The 25706-nt window shown below is 32.5% G+C and overlaps 1 protein-coding gene across 4 annotated transcripts in view; it reads left to right on the top strand.

The window, feature by feature from the left end:
• The first annotated feature begins 1304 nt into the window (after positions 1–1304).
• Positions 1305–25706, top strand: part of LOC143237623 (copine-3-like) — a 41556-nt gene continuing 17154 nt past the window's right edge. Inside the window, exons 1-7 of one of the 4 annotated variants that reach the window (XM_076477084.1) lie at positions 1305–1320; positions 5912–6119; positions 7388–7567; positions 8591–8665; positions 13064–13141; positions 13762–13845; positions 22848–22937. In XM_076477084.1, the coding sequence (XP_076333199.1) occupies positions 5946–6119; positions 7388–7567; positions 8591–8665; positions 13064–13141; positions 13762–13845; positions 22848–22937 (681 nt within the window). In that variant the 5' untranslated portion in view covers positions 1305–1320; positions 5912–5945. Of the gene's footprint in view, positions 1321–1488; positions 1634–5097; positions 5218–5911; positions 6120–7387; positions 7568–8590; positions 8666–13063; positions 13142–13761; positions 13846–22847; positions 22938–25706 lie in introns of those variants that run through there. The other 3 variants (XM_076477082.1, XM_076477081.1, XM_076477083.1) reach the window with 3 other exon arrangements.

Here is a 25706-nt window from a genome sequence, read left to right as displayed (position 1 = left end):
CTAATTATGTGCTCAGAGTAGCGTATCGACTGTTTTATATACATATAACTGTTAGAATTTCAAAAAGACAAATTTGTCGCGGCAGAAAGCGGTGTTTTTCGTGAAAGTTGCATATCGATTGGTACCGTAATGGCTAAGATATCAGGGTGACAGACAGACGAGTTTCGCTCTTTCTACAGCAGATTAACATCTACAGATAAGGTACGTTTCTACTCGAGAATACAAATATGACCTGTTTGTGTAGACATGCGTAACAACTAGCAACATTGTTTTGGGTACATACAGAAATTGATTTTTTTAAAATGTCAACAGTAACATAATTGCTCATTAAATTTTAAATATTCTATTACTGATTTTACAAAGATGTTATGTTCATATCAGAGACCGAATGGATTATTAGGAATATATAATTTCAAATACACTAATAATTTTATCTTAATTACTTTCTTGACAGTACTATAGACCTATGTGTGATTTTTTCATAAGTTGCGGCAAAGAAAACGTATATTTTTTAAAGGTACAACATTTTTATAGCTTTTATAGTAGGAAAGAGAATTTTTAAACAGGTAGAATGTTTCGATCGTTGGTGCGATAATTCTCAAGTGAAGGAGAAGTTTTACCTGTTTGAAAACATACTCTTCCTCACTGTAAAAGATATAACTTGAAGAAAAAATACTTATAATCGTAAAGTAAATCTAGCGAAACTATGCATAATATTGTTATAACGTTGTTATTTTGTTAGGTGGATTATTTTAAATTATTTGACTCAAATAATTCAATGTTCAGTTAACTTAATGATAATATATTAGTTAATTTCTTCCCTAAAGTTTCTACATATTTGTACAGTATTGTAACTTGTAGGACTAAGTTCACAAATGTTGTTGAAAAAGAAATACATCGCTAATGTTACCATGACTAACATAAAATTAACTTCTTTGTTCAATTTTACAGCTAATCGATGGAGTAATTTAATATATGCAGTAAATCATACAGGTTCAAATACTTCATTGAACTAAACTGACTGACCAGCACTCTAACAACTGTAAACATCTTATTACTACTTCAGGGATTAGCCCTTTCAGCCGTGGCGGAAATGTTATGGTCAATCCCACTATTCGCTGGTAAAAGAGTAGCCCAAGAGTTGGCGGTGGGTGTTGGTGACTAGCTGCCTTCCATCTAGTCTTACACTACTAAGTTAGGGACGGCTAGCGCAGCTAGCCCTTGTGTAGCTTTGCGCGAAGTTTAAAACAAACTTCAGTGATTCACTTTTCGCTAATTGATTGACAATTAGTATCCTCAGTTTGCCTCGGAAGAAGAAAGGTACACCTTTCGAAAGCGCCCGTGTTAAAGGGTTTTTATCATATTGTATCAAGACTTGCTTAACCTGCATGCTTTTCTGACATTAAAGTATTTATATCTAATGTTTAACTTCGAAATATTTGTCTGGATTAATGTATTTTTGATATCAAGTTTAGAACGTTCAAGTATTTTAGACCTGCTTTTATGAACTTTTTGATCGTAATGTTAGGCGTCCTCTGGCAAAGTTTTATTTATTTACTTCGTGAATTATTAGGCTACAAGTATATTAACCAATAGTATCGTGCTATAGTAAGTTGTATTGATTTGGAACATGGTAATCAAAACATTATCTTAACCTTTAAGTTACAGTAAAATATGTTCAAATATTGAAATTTGTAATATTTTAAGTAAATGTACATTAATGTTATATTTGTGCACAAGTGGTAAGGGCGTTGACTGTACTTTAAATTTTTAGGCGGAACGCCATATCTAAGTTTCGAAGGGTTCTCATCTTACGCCGTTAACATTTTAATTAATTGCAAAAATCCTCTATGTAGCACCAAATCACTGTTCATGCAGTATAACGATGGAAAACAATAGCAGTTCACTTGAGGGTGATCATGTTAATTTTGAAATGAAGTATGTGTGTATATATATATATATATGAATGCCAGGATGTGTATTCACACACATACACACACACACACACACACACGCATATTCTGGCATTTATACACGTGGTTATAATCCACTCGCTTGTAAATGCTACATATACTTGCTATTAAAACTATATCATTGATCCACTCGGGGTCATTTGACAAGTTTTTGTTAGACTTTGACGCACAGGAAACAAAATATCGGGGCTAAACATCAACATAAAATATGGAAATTGTTTTTTGAAGAGTGAATTCAATTAAAAACTAAGTGTATTGTTATATAAAACTAAACATTTGTGTGAGATAATTGTTCTCAAAGTAATATTGTAATAATAACAACTACTAGGCCCATTATTTATAAACCTAATATTTTAATTTTGACTGCTATGTATCAAAAATAATTGTTTATAGGCTGCTAATTGACCTTATAAGAAGCATAAAGTACACAACATAATGGATAAGAATTTCATAACTAAGAAAAACAAAGCCCTGTATACACATGTAGATTACATATTAAAACAGTGTAAAAATATCCCTTACCACCAATTTTGAAGCAGCTTTTGCTAAAATTTTAAAATTACTTTCAGTTTGATTGGAATCATCAATATGATTTTCACAATCAGGATTAGGCATAATTGCTAACATAACATGTAATTGATACTGACCTTAAACTTAGTTAAAGGTAGAAGCTGTATAGTTTTAATTTAGCTTCACATTTCACACTGGAAACAGAATAATTAATATTCTGCCTTTCACTTATTTTTCAAGCTAATATCTTTATTTTATGTCATGTATATTAAGATGAACAGCCCAGCATGGCCAGGTGGTCAAGGCACTCTACTCGTAATCTGAGCATCCTAGGTTTGAATCCCTGTCACACCAAACGTGTTGGCCCTTTTAGCCATGGGGGCATTACAATGTGATGGTCAATCCCACTATGCTTTGGTAAAAAGAGTAGCCCAAGAGTTGGCAGTGGGTGGTGATGATTAGCTGTTTTTCCTCTAGTCTTACACTGCTAAATTAGGGACGGCTAGTGCAGATAGCCCTTGTGTAGCTTTGTGCGAAATTCAAACCAAACCAATTAAGATGAAACAAGAAAAGCTGAGTGACAGTGGTTTAACTATAAAAGATGACCCCTCACTAAAAAGTAATTAAGCTTCTTACATTTATATCCCTTTAACTGTAGTTTCATTTACCTTCACTTCCCAAATAACGGATTGTGGGGACCAACTTATACCACTGTTTGTGTCTTGAGTTTTTCAGGCCTCTTTGCATAAACCAGCAACTTCATACTTCTAGCACTATTATGAGTACAAGTACCAGTTGAAGTTATAGAGTAAATTTCTTAGCAATCTGAACCAGTCAAATATATTTATTTAAGTAGATGTATGGTATTTTTGGGTGAAACTGACGTCTGTTAGAGTTATGGGATAGATTTATAGAATAACAGGAGATGGAACAAGTTATGTATTATGAAATTTTTCTAGGTTTGACTGAGTTTGAGAAAGAGTTGAGGTACAAGTTTTAAAAACACATTGAAAGAATCTGTGTTCAAATATAGACACACATTTCTGTATTTCACATGTTCGGAACAAATGATAACACATTTCCTTTACGGTTATCTCTTCAAACTGTAAAATTCTTATAAATATGTTTTTTAAGAATTAATTAACATTATAGATTAAACTTTAGGAAACAAATACCATTTAAAAAAAATTAATCTTCACTTATGAAATATAGTGCCTGATTGTGAATGAGAGAGAAACAACTAAGAGATCGTTGTAGTATATACTTAATTCTATAATATCATATTATTAGTATGTGTATGTCAATTGTTTCATTGTTAGTGTATCTCACTGAAACATGTGGGAAGCTAAATATTTGAAATATCGTATGGTTTACCTTTGGAGGATGCGGGTCTCTTCATTCTAACATAACATAGAATATTATAATCATTCCATTCTTTGGTTGAACAGGTGTTATCTCTAATAAATTACAAAGAAACAAAGGCAACTGGATGAAAAATCAACTGAATAAATTTCTTTATGATGTTTCACATGAAAACTACACATATACAGAAGTTTGGAATAATACTATATTAAAATGAGGTGAAAATTCATGATAAATTTATATAATATGGGTATACCATATGTAAAAATTACTTTCAGTTATTCTCATAAGGACATGGTAGATTATTTTCTGTTTGTATTAGTTTAACATTGACAAGAAAGTTGTGAAACAATGCTAATGTTTTAGTACATTTCCTTTATTATGTGTATGTTTACTTAAAACAGAATTTTCTATATGTGTTGGTTGTTGAGTGTTAAATCCTTCTAAATTGTTGTTTAAAATCCAAAATGATGTAGTGTGATATGCAGGCATACCATGTATTTTATCATTTCTTACTTTAACACAGAAATGCTCATTTAAATTATATTAACAAATGATTCAGAAAACTAATTGTAAAGTTGACTTCATTCCAACTGGCCTTTTTCTTTCCTTGTTTTCTAGAGGTAATACTTGTTTCACTCACAAGGAATATTTCTTGCTGCATGTTGTGCAGGAATTTAGATAATGGCAGTGCCTTTACCGATGTGACATAATTTCTCTAGATTATAGGCTCACCTGAATGAGAATGTCCAGTAACTTGAGTAGTACTTGTTTCATAAGGTAAATCTAACATTTTACATTAAGTAAGAAATACCAGGTATAAATGGTACTAGAGAGGATCTCTTGAGGGATGAAAATCTATTATTCAGTTCATGAGTCTAGTGAAGGGTGACCTTTTTGTGTCCTGATAAGTATGTGCAATGTGTTTTGTGTCTTTGGTTTAATGAAGTTGTTTTTGTTTTGAATCACACATCATGTCTGTTTCTCTGTTTATTAGCTTAAATCTCAGTCAGTTCGAACATTTGTCATCACTTCATAATATATCCTTTCAGTTGTTCCTTTATACTGTTCAGTTACCTAATAATTTTTGCAGCGGTATAATTTCACGTAAATTATTTTGAGCTTTTGTTTCTTATAATATAGTGTCTGAAAGTGATAGTGAATTTTAGGATACTTTGCATGCCAAATATTTAAACATTAGTATGAAGAAAAATATTAATAAGTTACAGAAAATGTTTTCTTTTTTTTGATATAAAAACTAAGTATACATTATCTAAACTGGGCATAATAGACAAAACTGAATAAATCTTGTGAGATCATAAGCAACACAACAGTGAAAAAAAGAAAGATTTCAACCAAAGGCATTCTAAAAGTAAGCACATGTGCATTTGATGCTCAGAACATTATTATTGTCTGTCCACTTGTATAGATGTAAAGAAAGAATATTACTTAAAAAAGGCAAATGTTTCTTAAGTTTTAATTATATGTATTTGAAGATGCACACCATCAGTTTATTTTGTGTTTGAAAACAATGCTGTATTGTGAAACAAAATTGCATAGAAAATTATTGTTAAATAGGGTTATAGTTGTGTGTTCAGCATTTCAAAGAAATGAGGGTTGCAACAAAAACATACATGATATCGGGAAATGGTTTCATAAAAGAAATAAACTTAGCTGATACAGTCTTAGAGAGTTTAATGAGTGTGTTCTCATAATTTCGTTTGTATTTAAAAACCACTTAAAATCCCTGTATCCAATATATGACAAGATAAATTCTTTACAATTGTTTTTGGTGTGTGGTTACCTATATATCAGTATTTTTCAAATTTTTGAATCACTGATATATTAAATTTGGAGATATGAGTTTATTTGAAATTCTGGTTTACTTTAGCTTTGACATGTTTTATAATGTGATGTTTTTAATATTGTTAGATAACCAAGAAAAAGTAAAATATGTAAATATGGTAAATGAATGTGTGCATTTTATCATAGACCAAATATTGTTTTTGTATCTTTTGTATAGTTTAGCAATGAAATCTTGAAAAATTATTACTTTTACTTTTCAGATATAAATATATACAGTTATAAACTTCTATTAAAATGTTGAGTTATCAAAGCAGTAGTTATGCCACAGGTGGTGGCCCTTCAACAGTACAGTGTTCCAGTAAGGTGGAACTTTTTATCAGGTGTCATCATCTTCGTGACATGGATGTGTTGTCAAAGTCAGATCCTATGGCAGTGGTGTTAATACAACATGGTGGAAGAATGATTGAGGTAGAACAGTTTTACAGTGCGAGATAATGCATTCTTATCTGTCATGACCAGTCAGCACCTTTCAGATGTTGAAATCACATCTGCATATCAGTTTTCAAAATTTAAGTAAAAACATAATAAATTTAAATTACATTTCATAATTGTTTACTCAAAAATAGTTTAATAATTGATTATTTTGTCATTTTTTAACATTATGTAATTCTCAAAGAAAAATGTACTAAATGCCCAAACTTGTGGTTGTGCACAGCTCTGAGGAGTCTTACCTGTAAATAATACACTTTTAGCTATTTTTAAACATTATTCTGCCCATTCCAATGCACAAGTTTTTATTTGCTTGAGAATATAATTAATGAAAATGTTTTTTCTCTTGTTGTTTTCTTTCTCTGTCTGAATACTTGGTATTATAGTTCTCTGTTCTTATCACTTGCTGTGAAGTTGTTAAAGGGTGGGAACAGCAATTAATTACAATTTATTTTAAAGTAACTACAGACAAAGTTTAAGTACCATCTGACAGAGTTGATTATAAACAGTTTATGTCAATGTAAAGTGAACAGAAAAGGGGTATAAGTAATTTATGATTTCATGAGAAAATTATTAGGTGTAGTTTTACAGAGAAGAACACTGGGGTTCAGTGTAATTTTTAGAAGACTTAGAAACAAACAACATATCTGGAAGTACTTTTATAGTTTCATTCTTGAAACTATAATTGTATTATATTTGTTTCAAAGTTACAACAGTTTTATTCCATGACAATTAGGGATAACTGTTTCAATTAGCTTTTGAATAGCTTTGCATGAAATTTAACAAACAAACATCAAAACTTGAGATTGCAATATTTTCTGTTTGCAGTGGTTTATCTTGTGTTACATTTTCTTGGCTATACTTAGTTGCTAAAAACTTTATTCAGTTGTTATATTCACTTTCTCTGGAAGTTAAAGTTCAGGGTTTCAATTTTTTAAATAAGGTCAAATTATATAATAATGACTATTAATAAATTTTGTAATCCTCTTAAGTGTATTTTAATATATTAATGTAATTATTACTATATTGTTTACAAAAGTTAATACTGCTTGTCAAAACATGAATAGCCTTCATAGGATTAAATAAAAAATAAGTGAACTTGTCTATCAGAACTACTTGGTCACGTTATATATGTACGTAATTATATTAAAGCAGTTCATAGTTATAGTATTAGTTTTGTATATCCACTGTTTATTTATACATTTTTAAAGTATCTGATAATTTAAATTCTCTGGTTTTCTTCTCAGCACAGTCGCACAGAAAATGTAAAGAATAGTTTAAATCCTGATTTTGGAAAGGCTATTCAGATAGATTATTTTTTTGAAGAAGTTCAGAATTTGAGGTTTGAAGTATATGATATTGATAACAGTACACCAACACTCAGTGATGATGATTTTTTGGGTGCAATGGATTGCACTTTAGGTCAGGTGAGATTTTATTTATGTATTTAGGTTACTTATGGCACTAGTGTTTTTCATCATGTGGTGTCTTCTTTTCAGTATTTTATTTGATGAAATGTAAAACTACAATTGCTATAGAATGTTGTGATTACATTATGAATAATTAAAGTAGTGCTTGGATTTTTTTTTTCTGTATTAAAAATGGAAATCGTATACTAAAATGGAAGTTATTCAGTAGGTTAGTGCACAAGCTTTGATATACCTTAGCAGGTTATAATAGAGGAATTGTGTTTGAGTCAGGATTAATTGTTTGAAATTCCATGTATTATTTTATACTGGTTTTAAAAGTGGCAGTGATTTTTGTATCTAGTCTCCTAACTTTTACAAATGAACTTGTCTGTTTCTGTATTCAGGATGTTTTAGATTCATAACTAAAAAGTAGTATTTCAGTGATGTTGAGAAAATCCACTTGTAGAGAAAAATATATATGTAAAAAGTAGTACTTGTCCCGTAATTGCTAAGTTTTATGTATGGAATAACTATAATATTTCTAAGTTCACTTAATTAATACAAAGCTTATACATGTACAGGTACTTTTGCATTAAGAATGAAATGCAGGAGAAATAAACTTTTTATGTATTTGTTGATAATATAGTTAAAAAAATTGGTTAAACAGTAACATACAACAAAGAAAATCTAAATTTTTCATCATTGTGTAATGACATACAAATGACAAAAAAATTGTGTTTGGAAATTCATCTGTTTATTAGTTAAATGTTTATATCTAAGTTTGTAAGAGGAGATGTTTACTGTTCATTTGAACACAGTTTATTTGTAAATATTGTCATTTAGGTTGTGAAACTTTTTTTTTTTTTTATTCTACTCATTCCTTAATTTGTCCATATGTTAAACTTGCTGTATGTTTGGATATTACAAGAACATGTCAAGAACTTGAATATGTGCCTTGTTATCAACACGATGTATAGTTTTGTATATATGAAACTTATGTGAATGATGGTGCTATAAGATATGTTTCCAATATTTGGTTAGGTTGTAGCAGGTAGCCCTTTCACTAGACCACTGAATTCAAGATCTGGACATCACTTAGGAAAAAGTACTATAACAGTAAGTATATGAAGTTAACTTGAACCATGGATTGTTTATATGCATTTTACTGAACTAGTTTTTCATAAAAAAACATTTTTTTGTGGAAAAGAAAGATGTCATTGGAAGACAAACCACACAACTTCATAGGTGAAAAATGTAACATAAAAAGTTGTTTATTTGAGTCATAATATATGTACACTTCATAGGTATGTAGATTTTTGAGTAGCATAATCATATGTATATGAATTTTGTTTGTATAGTAAAATAAAAGTGAATTTGGTTACAAATTCGTTTATAAAGTTAATATTTGTTATATAAATGAACATGAAAACAGCAGTATAAATGTAAAAGATTGTTGGAAACTTTGAATTTGATTTTTGTGTACTTGTAAAATTACTATATTTGTTATTTATTGGGCATCAACTTAAAAAATATTGAACTCAGAAAAATAACTTGCTAAAGTCAGTATCTGATCATTACATTTTACTCTGTATTATATTCTGTAAGACAAAAACATATTATTATTCTGTTACAGAGTTACTCTTACATATCTCTTTTAGTATAAAATGTAAGAATCTCTACAACACTGAAATGTTACATTTAACTAAAGCTGATTGCATGTAACATTTAAGTGTTATAGAGAGTATATTATTTAAGCTGCTTTCCTCAATCAGACAAACTTTTTTACTGTATGTAGAATGTTTTTTTGTAAAATGTATAATGTGTTTGTGTATACACACTTTCATAGCTGGCACCTGTGCAAGTGCTTGATTTGTCTGTTTACAGTGTAGACTAGCTAAAATGCTGATTCATGTAAAATGAGCCACTTTGTGTTCCTCAGGATATGGAATATGATTTGTTCCAACTATTTGTTAGATCCTGGTGATCAAACCAGATTGGCAGTAGTTTCTGCTTATGCAATTCTTTCCAATGTGCCCAGTCTACTTTTTAGACCCTTTCTGCAAAGGCAGTCAATATCAGACATGGTACACCTGACTATCCAGAAGCTCTATTTTCTGGCATAGAGGTTATGCTGTTTTTCACGTGGCATTGAAGTTTAATTTCTAAGATTGATATGTATCTGGTTCAGTTTCTGCTTAGTCCAAAAGTCACTTTTTCTGAAAGGTGAGAACATGCTTATTGAAAATGTTGTATTGGGAGGAAGTTGAACCTTTTTCAGTCAGTGGTGTCAATCATAACCCATTTTGTTGACTTGGCTCTTTGACAGAAGTTTTTGCACATTCCACAATTGTCATTGTTTATGGTGGCCTTATCGACAACCATTGAATTGTCACAACAACATATTTCTGAGTCCCCTGTACTCTCCATATTCTTCATGTTTTGGGTAGTTGTTCCCAAATGACTATTCCTGTTACATAACAGATAGGTTCAGGTTAAGTCTTCTTTCTCAACCCCTGTCTCTTATATGCCATGTATTCCCTTTTCCTATAGGTTTATTTTTCATGGCTGCTGACCTACTAATATCACTGGTTTGAGTGATTTGTACTATTTGTCCACAGTCCACTTTCTCATTCTTTCTACATCTACATCCTCAGTCCAGTTCTTCTTACCCAACACTGTCAGATAGGAAAGGGGTTCAGTCCTTTTTTCCAATTCATCTCCTCATTCTTTATGTTCAATCAGATTTCAATATTGGTCCTATTTAGTGGGGGTCTTGGAGGTTTTTTGCTTACGTTTATACCTTTACAGATATTAGACAGTACTTTATTCTGGGTTCTTTTCAATGCTAAGATATCATATATGCATTACATCTAACCAGATTTCTCTATTCTAAGTCTTCTGCAGCCCAGTTGAATTGCTTGTTGGAGGTTACTGTGTGGATTGGTATGTGGACCTCCCCAATACCTTTATCTCACATTATTTGTATGATCTGACAATCACTTCATCTGAGGGTTTTTGACTACCTCCTGTAGCTATATTAACTATTTTTGCTAGATTATACAGAGGGATGGGTATTTTTATTTCTACCTTTCAGGGTCTCTTGCCTTGTTTTCACAGGATCTCATTCTGTGTTGAGTGTTGCCCAAACTGGAGTGCTTTTATCAAATCAGTTCTGCACTAACAACCATTGCTTCACTATAATTAAAACAAGTTGCAACAGGTTTTGTAGAAATTAGTTGGTATTTCATAAGACCATCTAGAAGCTCACCAGATGGTATTACCTTACTATGCTTAGACTATTATGAGTAAAGCTAAAGGGAATCCTGCTTGTTCCAGCTGATCATTGAATCAAATAAATCGAATTCAGTTTACTTCTCAAAATTTAGGGAACTTGATTCATGTATTGCACTGTTTCCAGAGCATTGTTCCTTAGGACTCTATAACATGACTAATGGAGCTAAAGAATTCTTACCACATCCACTTTCCAATCATTGTGGATAGAGGCTTTTCTTCAAGATTGTCAGAGTGAATTTTTCCACTCTTGGAGAAGAGGGCATAGTTGGAGAGTTTCTTACTGATGTCCATGAATGTTTTCCCCAGATGTTGGTAGGAGTGGTGACAATCTACTCATAATACCAGTTCAGATTTGTTGCTCAAATATCCAGTTTAAGTATATATGGCCCTTTTTTGTAATTCAATATTAGATCAGTATATTGTTCATTCAAAGAGGTCCATTATCTACTCTTAATTTCAAATGCAGAGTGGTCACATCTTGGTTGAGCACAGTTGTTCCATGTCCTCTCCATAATTCCAGGAGCAAGTGGAAGGCTCCTTGCCCACTCAGTTGTGGAGTGAGGATGAATGTTCATAATTCCAAACTGGATGAGTTCTGTTCCTTTGGTTGAGTATGGCATAAACAATCCAGTCATTTCCAGCTTGGGATGTTGCACTTTAGGCTTATTTATGAGAGGAGAAGGTTTGTCTGCTTTAGTATTGCCTACTTTTTTGTTATGATTTCATTGGTTCACAATGCATCATTCTATGGCTACAGGCTGGGATCCAGCCAAAAGTATATTTATAGATAATGTTGCAGTTCAGTTGCCCTAGGCATCAATGTGGGATATAGGGACCAAGACCCCAACTAGTGGAACTACAGCTATCTGTTTGGGGCTGGTCTATAGTGGTGATCATTCACATACAATTCCACCCTTGGTACTGGAATTGAGTTCAGGATGAAGAGTATAGTTGTTCTTGACGTAGTAAGGTTCCTCCACCTGGCTACCACTTTCATCTTGGTACATTTATGGTTTGTATATTTTGGAAGTTAACATTTTCCTAAATTGGAAATGTATTTCTAATAATGCTTACCTCCACTGATACTCTCCTGCCTTTTCTTCCTACTAAGAGCTGGTGTTAAAGGCTGGGATAGTGTCAGCTGATAAAATTATCTGAATGATGATAGTATGAAGATAGAAGGCATTTTGACATAGGTGTAGAGTATTAAGAGACATATTACCAAGGGCAGTTGAGTTGGGCATAAAGTATAAAAGGCTGGAACAAACAAGAAAAGATCAGACCAATTCTCATGTGGGCAAAGATGAAACCCTGGTTGTTGAATAATATCTTTAAGTGTGAGAGGAAGTAAGTATGATTGGAAATACATTTTCAGTTTAGGAAAATGCTAACTGTCTGCTTATTTAATGCTGCTTTTTACAAGTACTTTAGTGGTTGCTTGAAAAATTTGCTTTAATCAAAATATATGTATTTAATTTAACATCTAGGTCAAGACTTGGTGATTTTGGTGAACATGCAATTGACCATTAAAAGTTGACTTATAGTTTTCAGCTCTGTTGCATACTTTAGCCTTTTTCATGCAGGTCTGCTGTCATTCCTGACGGTTTTTGTAATTTCAGGTTACAACAAAATGATATTTACTAAGTTTTTTATTGATAAACTCCATAATGTACATGTTTATCTGGATGGCTTCAAATTTAAGAATGAGTTTTTTTTCTAAATTCCAAATATAAGAAAATAACATGCAGTAGGCTTTGTATTGAAAGCTAATATCTTGCATGTTTGTTTTTAGTTTCAGCTTTTTTATAAAAAAGGCATTTGATCAGGAGCTAGTTAGATTTCAATAACTTAGTTTTATTTTTCCAGTATCATTTGAAAGAAATATAATTCTTATAGCATTCACAATCTAAGTAAGAGTGTAAATTGTATAAATAAACAGGAAGTTTAACCTCAACAAAGTCTGTATTTCTTTATAATTTTAACTGTATTTTGCCAAGCTGATAGGGTAACATGGTCATTATCCATTGATTGATTATATATTCCTCAAAAAAACAAAATACTTTGGAGAGGAATTTTTTTTCTAGATTTATACTGATTAGAATACTAGAACTGAAGTCAAGTAATATTTAGTAAAACGTGAAAGACTAGAATTGAATTAAAGTAATACACACACGTGTATTAAATGGGACACATTTTCAAATAAAGTGTTGTATTCCATAGGTAGTGGCAGAAGAAGTAGATACAAACAACAAAGATATCCTTATTCTGTCTTTCAGAGCTCATCATCTTGACAATAAGGTATATTAACCTCATTTAATGTGTACTTTTGGAAACTCTCTGTGTTATTTATATGTATATATTAATTTTTTTTGTGAAATACTGATTTATTAAGAAATTCTAATGTCTTTCAGTATACCATCCATTATTTCGATTGTCTATATATATTTGACATTAAAAAAGAAATATTAAATAATAATATTTTTAACTACTACCAGGTCACTTAATAATGAGTGTTGATGTTCTCTTATAACAAGATTTCTGTGGTGTATAATGAACTTATTGGTAGTTTGATTCATATTACATTACAGTAACAGTATTTTCAAATATTATTTCTTTTTTTTACTAGTTCAATAGTTGTTTTCAATAAGAAGGATCTATAGTAGCATTTTAATTATAATGTGTCATTTGTGAAACTTAAGTACAATGGTGTTAAAAGAAGTAGTAACTGATAACAAAGACTACAAATAAATAAATTTCTTTCCGAATAAACTTTCAATGAATAAATCAAACAAACCACTTTTACAATTTCAAGGGAGAGACCAGGTTGGTAGTGTTATTGATTACTGTTAATTTTGATGTGGATAATATAAAAATATTTCAATGTATATGGTTACATTTTAATCTTAGTTTCTTTTTAGGATTTCTTTGGTAAATCAGATCCATTTCTTGAATTCCGAAAGCAAGGAGTTGATGGTAACTGGTTTTTGGTGCATCGAACTGAGGTATGTTTGAAAGTTAAATGCTATAATTTATTTTGGTTTTAAATCCAAAAGAATGGATTTAGGTTTTTTTTAATAGTTATGACAGATATTTTGACAGTTTATTTACTATTTATATTTCTCATGTTATAAAAGTGTTTCATTTGGCCTCATATGATTTTTGGTATTTGTACTTTAAATTTGCTTGCTTAAAGTATTATTCATCTGCGACTAAACATTTAAGTTTTATTGTTAGTTATGTAAAACATCTCATATCTCTTTTTATACAACTAACTGTGGTGTTAACCCTTTTTCAATGGACAGAAGGGTGCATGTCTTGAAGTTTCAGAGAGCTATTTTCAAAGTTTAATTAAATAGATTATCATTGTATGTCATTATAATTAGCATCACAACATATTTTATAATTCACTATTATATTTGTCTTAATTTCTTAGTTCAAAAAGAAAATATTAAAAAAACCAAATATTTCATGTCTTCTTGTCTTAATGCTCAGTTTATATTATATCATGTTTTCCATACAAAGTCCAGTGTTAATGAATTAGAAACTCAAGCATCAAGCATTGCCAGGCTATTATAAAAAAATAAGAACATTCATGTTTTTGGTTTGCTAAGTTATTAATATATACTCTTCAAAAAAAGAAAGGCAAAATATGAGACACATTGTTAACAAGTTTATTCCCGGGTAGTTCTGTACGACATGTGTGAAACTTTGCACATTCACTGCTGAACATCCAAAGTCTGCAAAGGCGAAGCCCACGCTCACTAGGTGAAGTTTAACGTCACCCAACGTCAATAACGAGTATTCCCCCCGTGAGCATCAATAACTGCTTGGCATCTCCTGCCCATGGAAGCGATGAGATGACGAATCACATCCTGTGGAATGGCTGTCCATTCAGCCTGCAAAGCTGCTGCAAGCTGAGGTAGAGTCTGCGGTTGAGGTTGTCGCCGTCGCAGACGTCGGTCCAACTCGTCCCAAAGATGTTCGATGGGGTTTAAATCTGATGATCTGGAGGGCCAGGGAAGAATGTTGATGTTGTGGTGTCTCAAGAAGACAGTGGTGAGTCGGGCTGTGTGAGGACGGGCGTTGTCATGTTGAAAAATGTCGTTGACTTTCACCATGATGGGTTGCACATGGGGCCTAAGAATCTCGTAAATGGTTGCGTACGGTTTGATCAGAAACCCTAACGCAGCCCTGGTATGGTTGTGGTAGTAGACATCGCAGTGGTGGTCCTATCCCGAAGGTGACATAACTGGATGTAGCGATCTTGTTTGGGCGTGGTCACATGAGATCTGCCAGATCGTGGATGGTCACGAGTTGATCCATGTTGTTGGTGACGATTCCATGGCCTTGTGATGGTGCTTGGGTGGACATTCACAGGTTTGGCAACATCTGATTGAGATTTGCCTGCTTCCAAGCGACCAATGGCGTTGTTGCGTTGTGGTTCAGTCAGTTTTGGCGTAACAGTATTGCGTGTCGGTGGCTTAACACTGTGCTATGGAAACCGAGAACCCATCACTTTTATAGGGATTTTGCACATGTTGCACTTGCAGAACATGCAGATCTCTCAAACAAATTTATTGGACACGAATGTGTTTTGGCAAAAAATCCGATGTTTTCCTCCGTTTTCAAAGTGCACAACTTTTATTGTCATTTTGGTCTGACAGTCAGTGCCTTAACACGTGTAACATCACATACTCTGAGCTTGTAACGTTATTACATATATTCCTCTGTAAAATAGCAAAAATATCCCTTTTGCATTTCTTTTTTTGAAGAGTATATTTTGAAAACCTGTAAAGGTAAACACACCCACTGCTTTATTATTTTGAAACCTTTTTCTGTTCACTCTTGTTTTAAATGCCTGTCGATAACCAAAAGAAGGAGCACATTCCAAGCTCTGTAAATCTGGAAGTTGTTTGTAATTGGTTTGAAGGGAAAACTTGTAATTTGGCTGGAATTGTCGAAGTCTGTTGAGCAAGTTGTGGCTCTGAACAGAAATTAGTTTTTCTAATCCACACATAATTTAGTTTGAAAAACACATAAATTATAGTGGTTTTATTTGTACAGTTGTAGTAATTTGATAATTGTTTTTGTTTTTTAAATTGTATCTTTGAAATCTACAAAAATTGGTACATGTTCCCTCTCCACTTAAGATGATAAATTAGCTTTACAATAAAGCTTAACATATATAATGTGCAGGTACAAATCAGTTTTGTAATATTATAAATACTAGAAATCATTGTTCTTCCAGAACATATATTCAAAGCTATTCTGATCCTAGTCTGCCTTCTAAGCACTGCTAAAAAAATACTGACAAGGTACTTATCTCCTCTCACAAGATTAGCTATTCTTGTTTGGTATTATCCTGTATATGCAAACTTTTTTATTATGCATACTACAAGCTGTCTACTCTCCTACCCCATTGGAATCAAATTATTCTAACATGCCCCTCATGTAAATCAACATGCAGCACCAGTAGTAGCATAGTACACTTTTGTGACACATGTGAATCCCTCTGTGCTCCTCTACTGAACTTTCACTTGTTTGACAGTGCTAGTGCTTGGATGTTTTTTTTTACCTTGATTAGTACTTTAAATTGACTTAGTTATCAAAATAGTTTCCATTTAATTTACTCAGGAAATGTGACAGCAGTCTAGTGCACTTATTCTTAGTTTGATTACTTCAAATGCTTCTCTTAACTACTACATGAATTCTGAAGCTACTGTCATCACTTTTAATATCTAACATTCAACAGGCACGTTAACATAGGCTTCAGGTGCTGACGACAGACTCTGCTATCCACATATTTCATAGGTAAAGCAGATGAGAATAGCTGCTTATCCTTACCATGTCTTGATTGAACAAATTGGTATGGTTTGTTTTTCAAAATAGGGTTTTGTGATAACCTATTGCACTATCTCAGATAATGATGCTCTTCTGGACTCTTCAATGCATTATCATCCTCCCCTTCTTCTAGTGGAGTATGGGATTCCTTACCATTAGCCAGTTCTGAGTTGTTGGGGTGGTTGACCATGGATGCACTCTCTGAATAATTTTCATAAAATGATGGTTAATGTAGGAATAGGGTGGTGGTGTTCTGCTGATTTAAATATGTGGTATTCAGAGGAGTTGAGCTGTCAACTTGTTGGATGACATGGCCTCCTGATACTGTTTACACATACACTTAAGTTGAGATTTTAAATTGCAGTTCACCCCTTCAATTGGGAATTCTTGTTGTACTGCTGCTTGAATATTGGTATCCTGTGGGCTGGTTTTTGGATTTAGAGTGAACCAATCAACATAAATTCTCACAAAGGTTTTGGGTTGTCTGTCTTCCTCCCTATGTTGTGGGTCACAGTGATGGTAAATGGGATTTTACCAATTCTGCTCTTGACTATTCCTCATTTTCTCTTCTCACTGGAATGTTATTGTCATTTGGATGATTCATACATGTTTTATGGCTGAGGAATTGATTGCTTGTGGTAGACATGCTCTCAAAACCTAATGTCATATTCCTGGATCAGTATTTCAGAGCTAATCCTGTGTCATACCCAATAATCAGTATGGTTTTCAATCCCCCAGTTCTTGGGGTTGAGGTGAGGATGATTTGATCTCCATCCTACTTTTATGCAGATGTCATTACTCAATGAGGAGGTTTTGGATGTAGTTGACTTAGTGAGTGCAGTATGTCACACCCTATCACTATATCATAATACTAATCCTTGTTTACCCACAATCTTTCTTCTGTTCATACTTTCCACCCTTCTTCCACACTCATTTCCAGTGCTTCCATTATCTTCTATACTTTGATGTGATAGTTTGGTAGAGGCACATAGATGGTGTCACATGCTCCTATTGGTGGAGAAGTGAGATATTATGATTTACACAAGAGATGCATTGTAATAATTTAATACCAGTAGGGGGTTTGCAGAATGTTCGTGGCATGAGTAATAAAAATGTTTGCGTATAGAAAGTAGCACCAAACGTTAATAGCTAATTTTGTGACTGGAGGGAAGTATGTATTTAGTGCACCAGTTTTTATACCTCATCAGTTTTGCACCATTTCAGAACATGTGCTGATCATGTAACTACTCTCCACTGATCATTCTATGTCATCTATATTGGTGCAGCTAGTTCCCTCTACTATACAAGAATAATCTTCACTTTCTTGATTGACATTCTCATGTGTAGATGTATGTTTTAACATGTTCTCCATGTGACTACAAAATTTATGTCAGCTTCAAGTTTTGACTTCTTGTGTTTAATTTCCTTTGTTTCTACTTGTTTATTTGTAAATATTTTTGTTTTTTGAATTCTGCTTTGTTCATATGAATTCAAGATTTATGTCAGAAGATGAAATTCCCATGACAGTTGTTGACAATTGAAACAAGTCCCCACCTTTTAGGGTCAGTGATGTCTGCTGGGGACGTACACATTTTAGTTTGTGTCTTATGTTTGGTTAATGATTTCTTCCTGTTTTGTTACAATTCTTTTTCTGGGGAAGGACATAAGTATTTAGTGGAAATTTCTTTCTACATCACTTTCTACCAGTTATTGAGCCTACATGCTATTTTCTGTGTTAGGTATTGTTCTTTTTCCCAGGAGATCTGTGGTAAGTTTTTCAGCATGTATTCCTCACTTTCTGTAGGTATATCCATGTTTAATATGTTTATGTAGGCTTTTGTAGATTGATTTAATTTCCTCACGTGATAATATAAGTCTTCTATACTCATCTGTGATGATGAGAAAACCCACTTGTAGAGAAATATATATATTTTTACATATATCTTCTTCTATGCTCAGCATTTGGTAAGCTAGATTTTTATAATACTGTCTAAGTTATTGTAGTTTAAATTTGTGTTTAGTGTTTGATTATACTTTATTTTTCTTAATTTTTAGTATGTGTACAGATTTTGTGTAGTAGTTATTGTTTCAGTAATTGTAATCTTGACCATTTTTAATAGTTAGTTGTTTTGTTAGTTAAACTTCCTTTTACTCTTTGTATTAGCTAGTTTGTAAGTTTTTTTTTCTTTACTACTAGTCATATCCACTTGGGGATTAGATTTATGTCACACTTTATTATTGTTATTTGGTGCATTTTCTTTTTCATGTTCTTCAGTGTAGGTTTTACTTTTGGGTCCTTTGTCTTACTGGTGTGTTTGAGTGAACTTATAAGTTTAATATTTATGTGTCTTTTCTAAATTCCTTTGGTGGTTTTGTACTTTGGGGTTGCTTATTGTTTTATGTTTTAGGTTGAATTTTGTAGCTCAGCAAATGCATTATTTTTATGTATTATGTGGAATCTACAAATTTTTCAGTTTTATTAGTTCATTTGTAATGAGTAATTTTTTTTAGGTAGGTTTAGTTTATGTCTTTTTTTTGGACACATTTCATGGTAGGTCCATAAGTTTTATGGGCTTTGTCTTCAGTGCTGCAGCTCTCCTTTCCATTTCCCAGATGTCCTTCACTGTATCTTAACTCTTCCTGTCATTTTGCTTAGTGTGTTCAAAACCTACTACATAATGGGGCTGTTGAATGTGTGGTATCCACTCAACTGAGGTTTTACTCCTGTCTAATTGTTGTCTCTCAGAAAACGAGATTGGAGACCTTTCATAGACCCATCCTAATTTAACTCTTATCTGGAGCCATCTCACTTTACAGTAGCAGAGATACCAACAATTACGATTTGAGCGTAATAATTACGATTTTGGTGTATACATTACGACTATACTCTCATACAGACAAATATTACGACTTCTTGCAACTCACAAATTATTATATATTATATAGGCCTATACAATAAAGTGATAAATTGATCCCCCAGGGCTTGAAAGGAGTGAAAGGAAAATTTCTAGTGAGATACAAATAAATTTTAATAATAAATAAAAGACATAGTCCAAATGGCTACTTGCGATAATCATGTTTGTGCTTGAAATAATAAAAAATATTTGTATCTCCAACGTCTACCAATAGTTTGAGTGTGGTGCTTCTCCATACTGGGTACGTGGGGGAATCCATAGTTATGTCATCAGTGCTTGTCAGCCAATCAGCACTTGCGTAGATGGGTATTTCTCATTTTCTAAGTGGAATAGAAACACCAATGTGATCGTTCACAAGATGAAAAAGAAGAGGCCTTGTTCACAAGATTGTCTTGTTTCTTGCAAATCTAAAAGGACTAAAACTGTGAAAGGGCTCTGTCTACAATCATTACAATCAGTCTTTTGAAACAGTTGACATCTCTGCAGTAGAGTTCTACCTCTCACTTTAGGGTTTATTCCTCAGAACTGTGGATGAACAAATCAGGATCCTGATGGATTCCTATTTTCATATTCCATACTTCAGTGTTATGCCATTTTCTTCAGTTCATTCATGAAGATAGTGTTTCCTGGTCCCTGATGATGCAGTTTGGTCTTTCTTTGGCTGTGTGTGTTTTATTGAGTTGTATGCTCTTTTGCTCATTCTTGTCACTTGTTGGGTTTTTGGACTCTCCTTTTCATGGCTTCTGCTCACCTTTCCCCATGCACAATCAGTCAGTAATGTCTGTTTACTTTTTTGGGAAGCTAATCATGTGAGGTTTTCTGATCCAATTGGAGAAGTTCATTCTTAACTCCACTCAATATCTTATTCCATTGGGTATTTCTCTTCATTTCCCATCTTTATCATGCCCAGCCCTCTCCACTTCAGCTCAGGGATGTGAAGCAAGCAGTCTCAGTGGCCCTAATCTCTCATTTTCTTGCTGTGCAAGGAGTTTTTCTGATTTGGGGATGTGGACTTCTTTGGAAGCATTTATTTCCTTGGGTCTAGCTCACGTGAATTTCCTTCAATGGTCACTTCTGAATCAGTAGAACTTCCATGATATTTGGGATCATCCCATTACCACCTCATCTCTTTAGTGATGTTTCTTTGGTCTGTCAAGGAGACTACTCTCCATTTTCAGCATCCTGGAACTTTTGACATTTCATTGGGCTATTATGCCCTAGAGGATGTATGAGGTTTGGTTTATTCCAATTATTACACTGTTGTCAGGTGTCTCACTGAGCAAGGGGAAATCAAATCCAGATCTCTGTGTTCAGACTCTTTATACCTTATATTGATGTGTTTTCCACTCACTTGAATGCCAAAATTCCTTTTTCTTGATCTCCAGTTCCATATCCTTCAGCTCTGGGAGTAGATATGTTCAAATAGGATTGGAGTGATCTTCACATATATGTCTACTTTGTGGTCAGACTCCTCTAAAGACTTCTTTTCCTTTATCTAGACTGCTTCTTGTCATGTCCTGCTTGTTGCTCCATATTGGCCTGCTTAGTCATGAGTTACTTTGCTCTGATCCTTACTGGAGTGTCATCTCCTACTCTTACTACAATCAGACACAGTTCATTCCAGTATCACCAAATTCTATTTTCATGCATGGCTTTTGTCTGTTCCTTACCTCAGCTCAGGGTTTCACCTCCTCATGTGGCATCTTTTCCTTCCTGTTCCATTTGTTTTTCCTCTTTGTTTGAATACCAGTGACAGTAGTCTACCTTCAGACTTTGATCTATTCTCTGTGGTTTCTGCCCCTTCCTTCTTTTGATACCTTCTCTTTTTCATTGATTTACTTGGTTATTTTATCAGGGTTTGTCCATGTCAACTATTTCTAGTTACAGGGCTGACTTATTGAATACCTGCACATTCTGCCATTTCTGGAAAGCTTCTCCTTTCCCTGTTATTTTCCTACTGTTGCATTTTTTTTTCTTGTTCATTTTCCTCATCTCTTTTGCCATATTGGATCTCAATTTTGTCCTTTATGTTCTCCATTTGAACCTGTTATTTCTTATATCATGTTTCCCTTTCGACTGTTATCATTCCAGTGTTTATGCTCTTGATGTTTACCACATTCTTTACCATTCTTTTTCTGTTATCCTTTATCTTGATTGGAACTTCTTTCCCTAGACATGTGTTGCTCAGGCAGGTGCTTTGGTCTTCTCTCCTGTTTCTTTACTTTCTATTTCCCACCTGTACACCTTCCTGTTCAGTTCTGGATGGACTTCTCTATCTGGTTTATTCTCTGTTTTGTTATGTGGCTTGCACTGCCTCTTTCATGTTACTATTCCCATCTTTTAGTTACAAAAATTTCCTGTATGTCCTGTGGTCTGTACCTCATTGCACTCACTGGTTGGGTTTGTAAACTAATATGGCTGCAGTATTGTGACTTGTCTGTGGAATGTCACCATCTGCATAGTATTTCTTTGCACCCACTATGCCGTCTAACCATGTCTTTAGCTGCTCACTTTTACAAGCTGTTGAAGGAGATTGTTTTGGCTTGGATGTGGACAAGTTTCAAAACATTCATCACACATTATCTGCAAGATGTGGCTGTGTTTTCCTCAGGCAGATGTTGTTTTCATTCTGTGAGGATTCTACACATGTCTGTTTGCCTTTGACTGCAGTAAGTCAACATGTTACTTTTATTGTATATTTTTAGATGATATAAAGTACATGGCCAAAAGTATGTGGACATCCGACCATCACACCCACATGTACTTGTTGAACCTCTTATTCCAAAACCATTGGTCTTCCCCCTTTGCTGCTATAACAGTCTTCACTCTTCTGGGAAGCGCTTTCTCTAGATTTTGGTACATGGCTGTAGGGACTTGCTCCTATTCAGCCACAAGAGCATTAGCGAGGTCGGGCACTGATGTTGGGCGATAATGTGAACTGTTAGCTTGAAACAGTCTCTTTATGATGTTTCATTACATTTGTTTGAATTGCTACTGGCACATGTGAACAATAAATATGCAACTATAAAGTTAAGTTGATGTACAAACAAGTTGAGAAACTTAATTTATGTATCATAGATGTGTAACCAGTCTTTCCCAGTTTGAGGTTTCTAGGACTGCATCTAATAGTTAAAAAAAATATGAATTTGTATTTTTGAGTCACTTATTATGTTTCATATTTTATGTATATGAAAGACTTGTTTTTTCTGTAAACTTTGTTTGATATTTCTTAAATAAACTTTTCACAGGTGATAAAGAATGATCTGAATCCTATTTGGAAGACATTTGAGATACGAGCACAATCACTCTGTAGTTCCAATCCAGAAAGTCCAATCTTGGTATTTACGAAATAACTTTCTTTTCCAAAAGCATAATGTTTGTATTTATCAAACACTTGTACAGGAATGGTAATGTAATTATTCAGTTAATATCAACCTTCTTTTGTTGCAAAATGTATACTTTCATGCTATTAATATTTTAAAACAGTGGATCACAAATGTGTCAGGCACGTGTACCATTTTTGTTTAATTTTTAAAATTACATACCAAGACCTAATTAAAAAAAGAGATAACAAACCAGTAACAAAAATTCATGGTTTTAATACCTATCCATTAATGTGAAGGATGTAATTGTTTTTCTGACACAACTGAAGAATATGTGATATCCTTTTTCTCAGTCTGAAGGGAAGAAAATACTGGTGAGTCTGTGCAGGTAGAGTGTGGATCTATAAATGACATTTTAAGAAACAGAAAGATTATATTATAATTTTTAGGAGTCTTAAGATTTTTGTATAATTATGTATGTGGAAAGCTCAGCTAGGGCTTAATTCAAACTTTATGATGTTTTTTATATTAACTGTGTTATGTACCATCATCATTAGATCCATGTAACACAAACAGTACATCTACCACAGTTTGAGAATCTATGTTTCAGAATAATTAAATCCTAAATTTATAGTTTAGTGTACCTTTATATGACCTATCTTTAGTTGAAAATATACCTATCTAGGGAGCATCTATTAATAATATCCTTTTAAGTAGAAGCAACTCAGTTCAAGAAATATCAGTGAAAATGATGACATTCTTCAGTTAATAATGTTTTTGAATTGATATTTGTGAAATTAACTATAATGTGTACAGCAGGGTCAAAGTGTATGTGCCACAACATTTTACAGTCATATTCAAAAGTAAACAAAATTACTATCAACTTGAACCTCCTACCTTCTTGATTTATTGTAATATCAGTCAATTTATATTACTCACTATAGAAGTCCTAACTGTATTTTCATACATTTTATTTCATTTATCTACATATGGTTCACAAACATGATGGACATGCTTGTAACTAATAAAAAGATTATATTGTAATTTTTAGGAGACTTAAGATTTTTGTATATTTGTTAAATACTATAGTTTTGGACATTCTGTTCTAGTGCCTAGTATACTTTTCTGTTCTAAAATGCATATATGAAATATACTTGAGTTATGATGTGGATAACCAACATAGGAACAAAAACATAAGGTTAATGAAACAGGCTTAAATGCCTAAAGTAAATGCTAAATTTCTTGTTTATTTATTTTTGTACATTTTTAAATAAATGTCAGTGTTCAAATTAAAAACTTCTTTTGGTAGGTAACAAAAGTAAAATAAAATGGTATAGCCTTAGGAACTCAATCTTGCAAACACAAATTATGTACAATTTGATTGGTTTATTTACTTCATCTTTTGAGGGTGAGGGGATATATGGGCTTTTCCCATGGAACAATGTCAGGAAATAGACCAATAAAATTACAAGAAAATAGATGTTAAAAGGAATGACAGTTTAAATTATGAAGATTATTAAATTGAAGATCTGGTGAAAATAATGTATTCAAAAAAGAATAAAACAAGTGTTATTCATTTCATATTTTTCAACTTTTCATTTGACTGTATATTGATAAATTCACTATAATTGGTTTTATGCTAAAGAAAATAACAGATAAAATATATAGTTTTACCAAAAACTTTTAACATTTATTTAGGAGGTTCTAGTGGTTATGCAAATTAAATTTGAAAACTGTAAAATAAAAAATAAGTATTTTTATTCTTAATATGAAAGTAATCTTTTGCTGTAACTACCCCAATAAAGTATTCCTGAATTCACAGACAAATTGTATGCAGTAGATTATAATATTTACTTAAAGAATTCCAAAATTTCTGAAGATACACTTAAAAATTCAAAGTTCTAACATTTATAGTTTTACACTTTCAAGGTATGTGAAATTGACCCATTTCATACAGAAAGAGTTGACTTTGTTAACATGATGGAAACTTTGAGAGTTTCTAATTTATGTTGCTATTTTCTTTTAAGTTGACATAACCCTTCCTTTCAGAATTTGTGTTTTTATAACATAGATTAATCAGTAAATTTACATCAAGAGTGTTGCTTATGAAAAGAAGAAGAATCCTCACTTGTGACAATGAATTTACTTTTGTTATTGTTTTATTCAAAGTAATTATTTGTTACTTTCTAATTTTTTCCAATCTTATTTTTATTATTATTTTGTATTAAGTATAACACTCTTCATGTTTTTATTTTTTTATTATTTTGTATTAAGTATAACACTCTTCATGTTTTTTATTTTTTTATTATTTTGTATTAAGTATAACACTCTTCATGTTTTTTTTTTTTTTATTATTTTGTATTAAGTATAACACTCTTCATGTTTTTTATTTTTTATTATTTTGTATTAAGTATAACACTCTTCATGTTTTTTTTTTTATTATTTTGTATTAAGTATAACACTCTTCATGTTTTTTATTATTTTATTGGTACCTGCCCCACAGTAGCTTAACACTTAAGTCTAAGGGATTTTACTGCATAAAACTAGGGTTTTATACTTGTGGTGGGTACAGCACAGATATTCCACTATATGGTTCTGTGCTTCATTACAAATAAACAGATATTTGTAACTATTACTGTTCTATTGCTTGTGTTTTGAATGGTAAAATAATTTCACCAAAAACAACCAAAGGACTTGTTTTTGGCATTGATGCAGTTTTGATCAGTCAGTTCAAAGAATAACAGATAATTTGTTAACTTGAAACAAAATCTCTTAACTTTGTAT

Source organism: Tachypleus tridentatus, chromosome 13 (genome assembly GCF_004210375.1).
Source record: "Tachypleus tridentatus isolate NWPU-2018 chromosome 13, ASM421037v1, whole genome shotgun sequence".
In the NCBI taxonomy this organism is placed as follows: domain Eukaryota; kingdom Metazoa; phylum Arthropoda; class Merostomata; order Xiphosura; family Limulidae; genus Tachypleus; species Tachypleus tridentatus.
The sequence above is the reverse complement of the archived record's forward strand: the minus strand, read 5'-3'. Positions and strand labels throughout refer to the sequence as shown.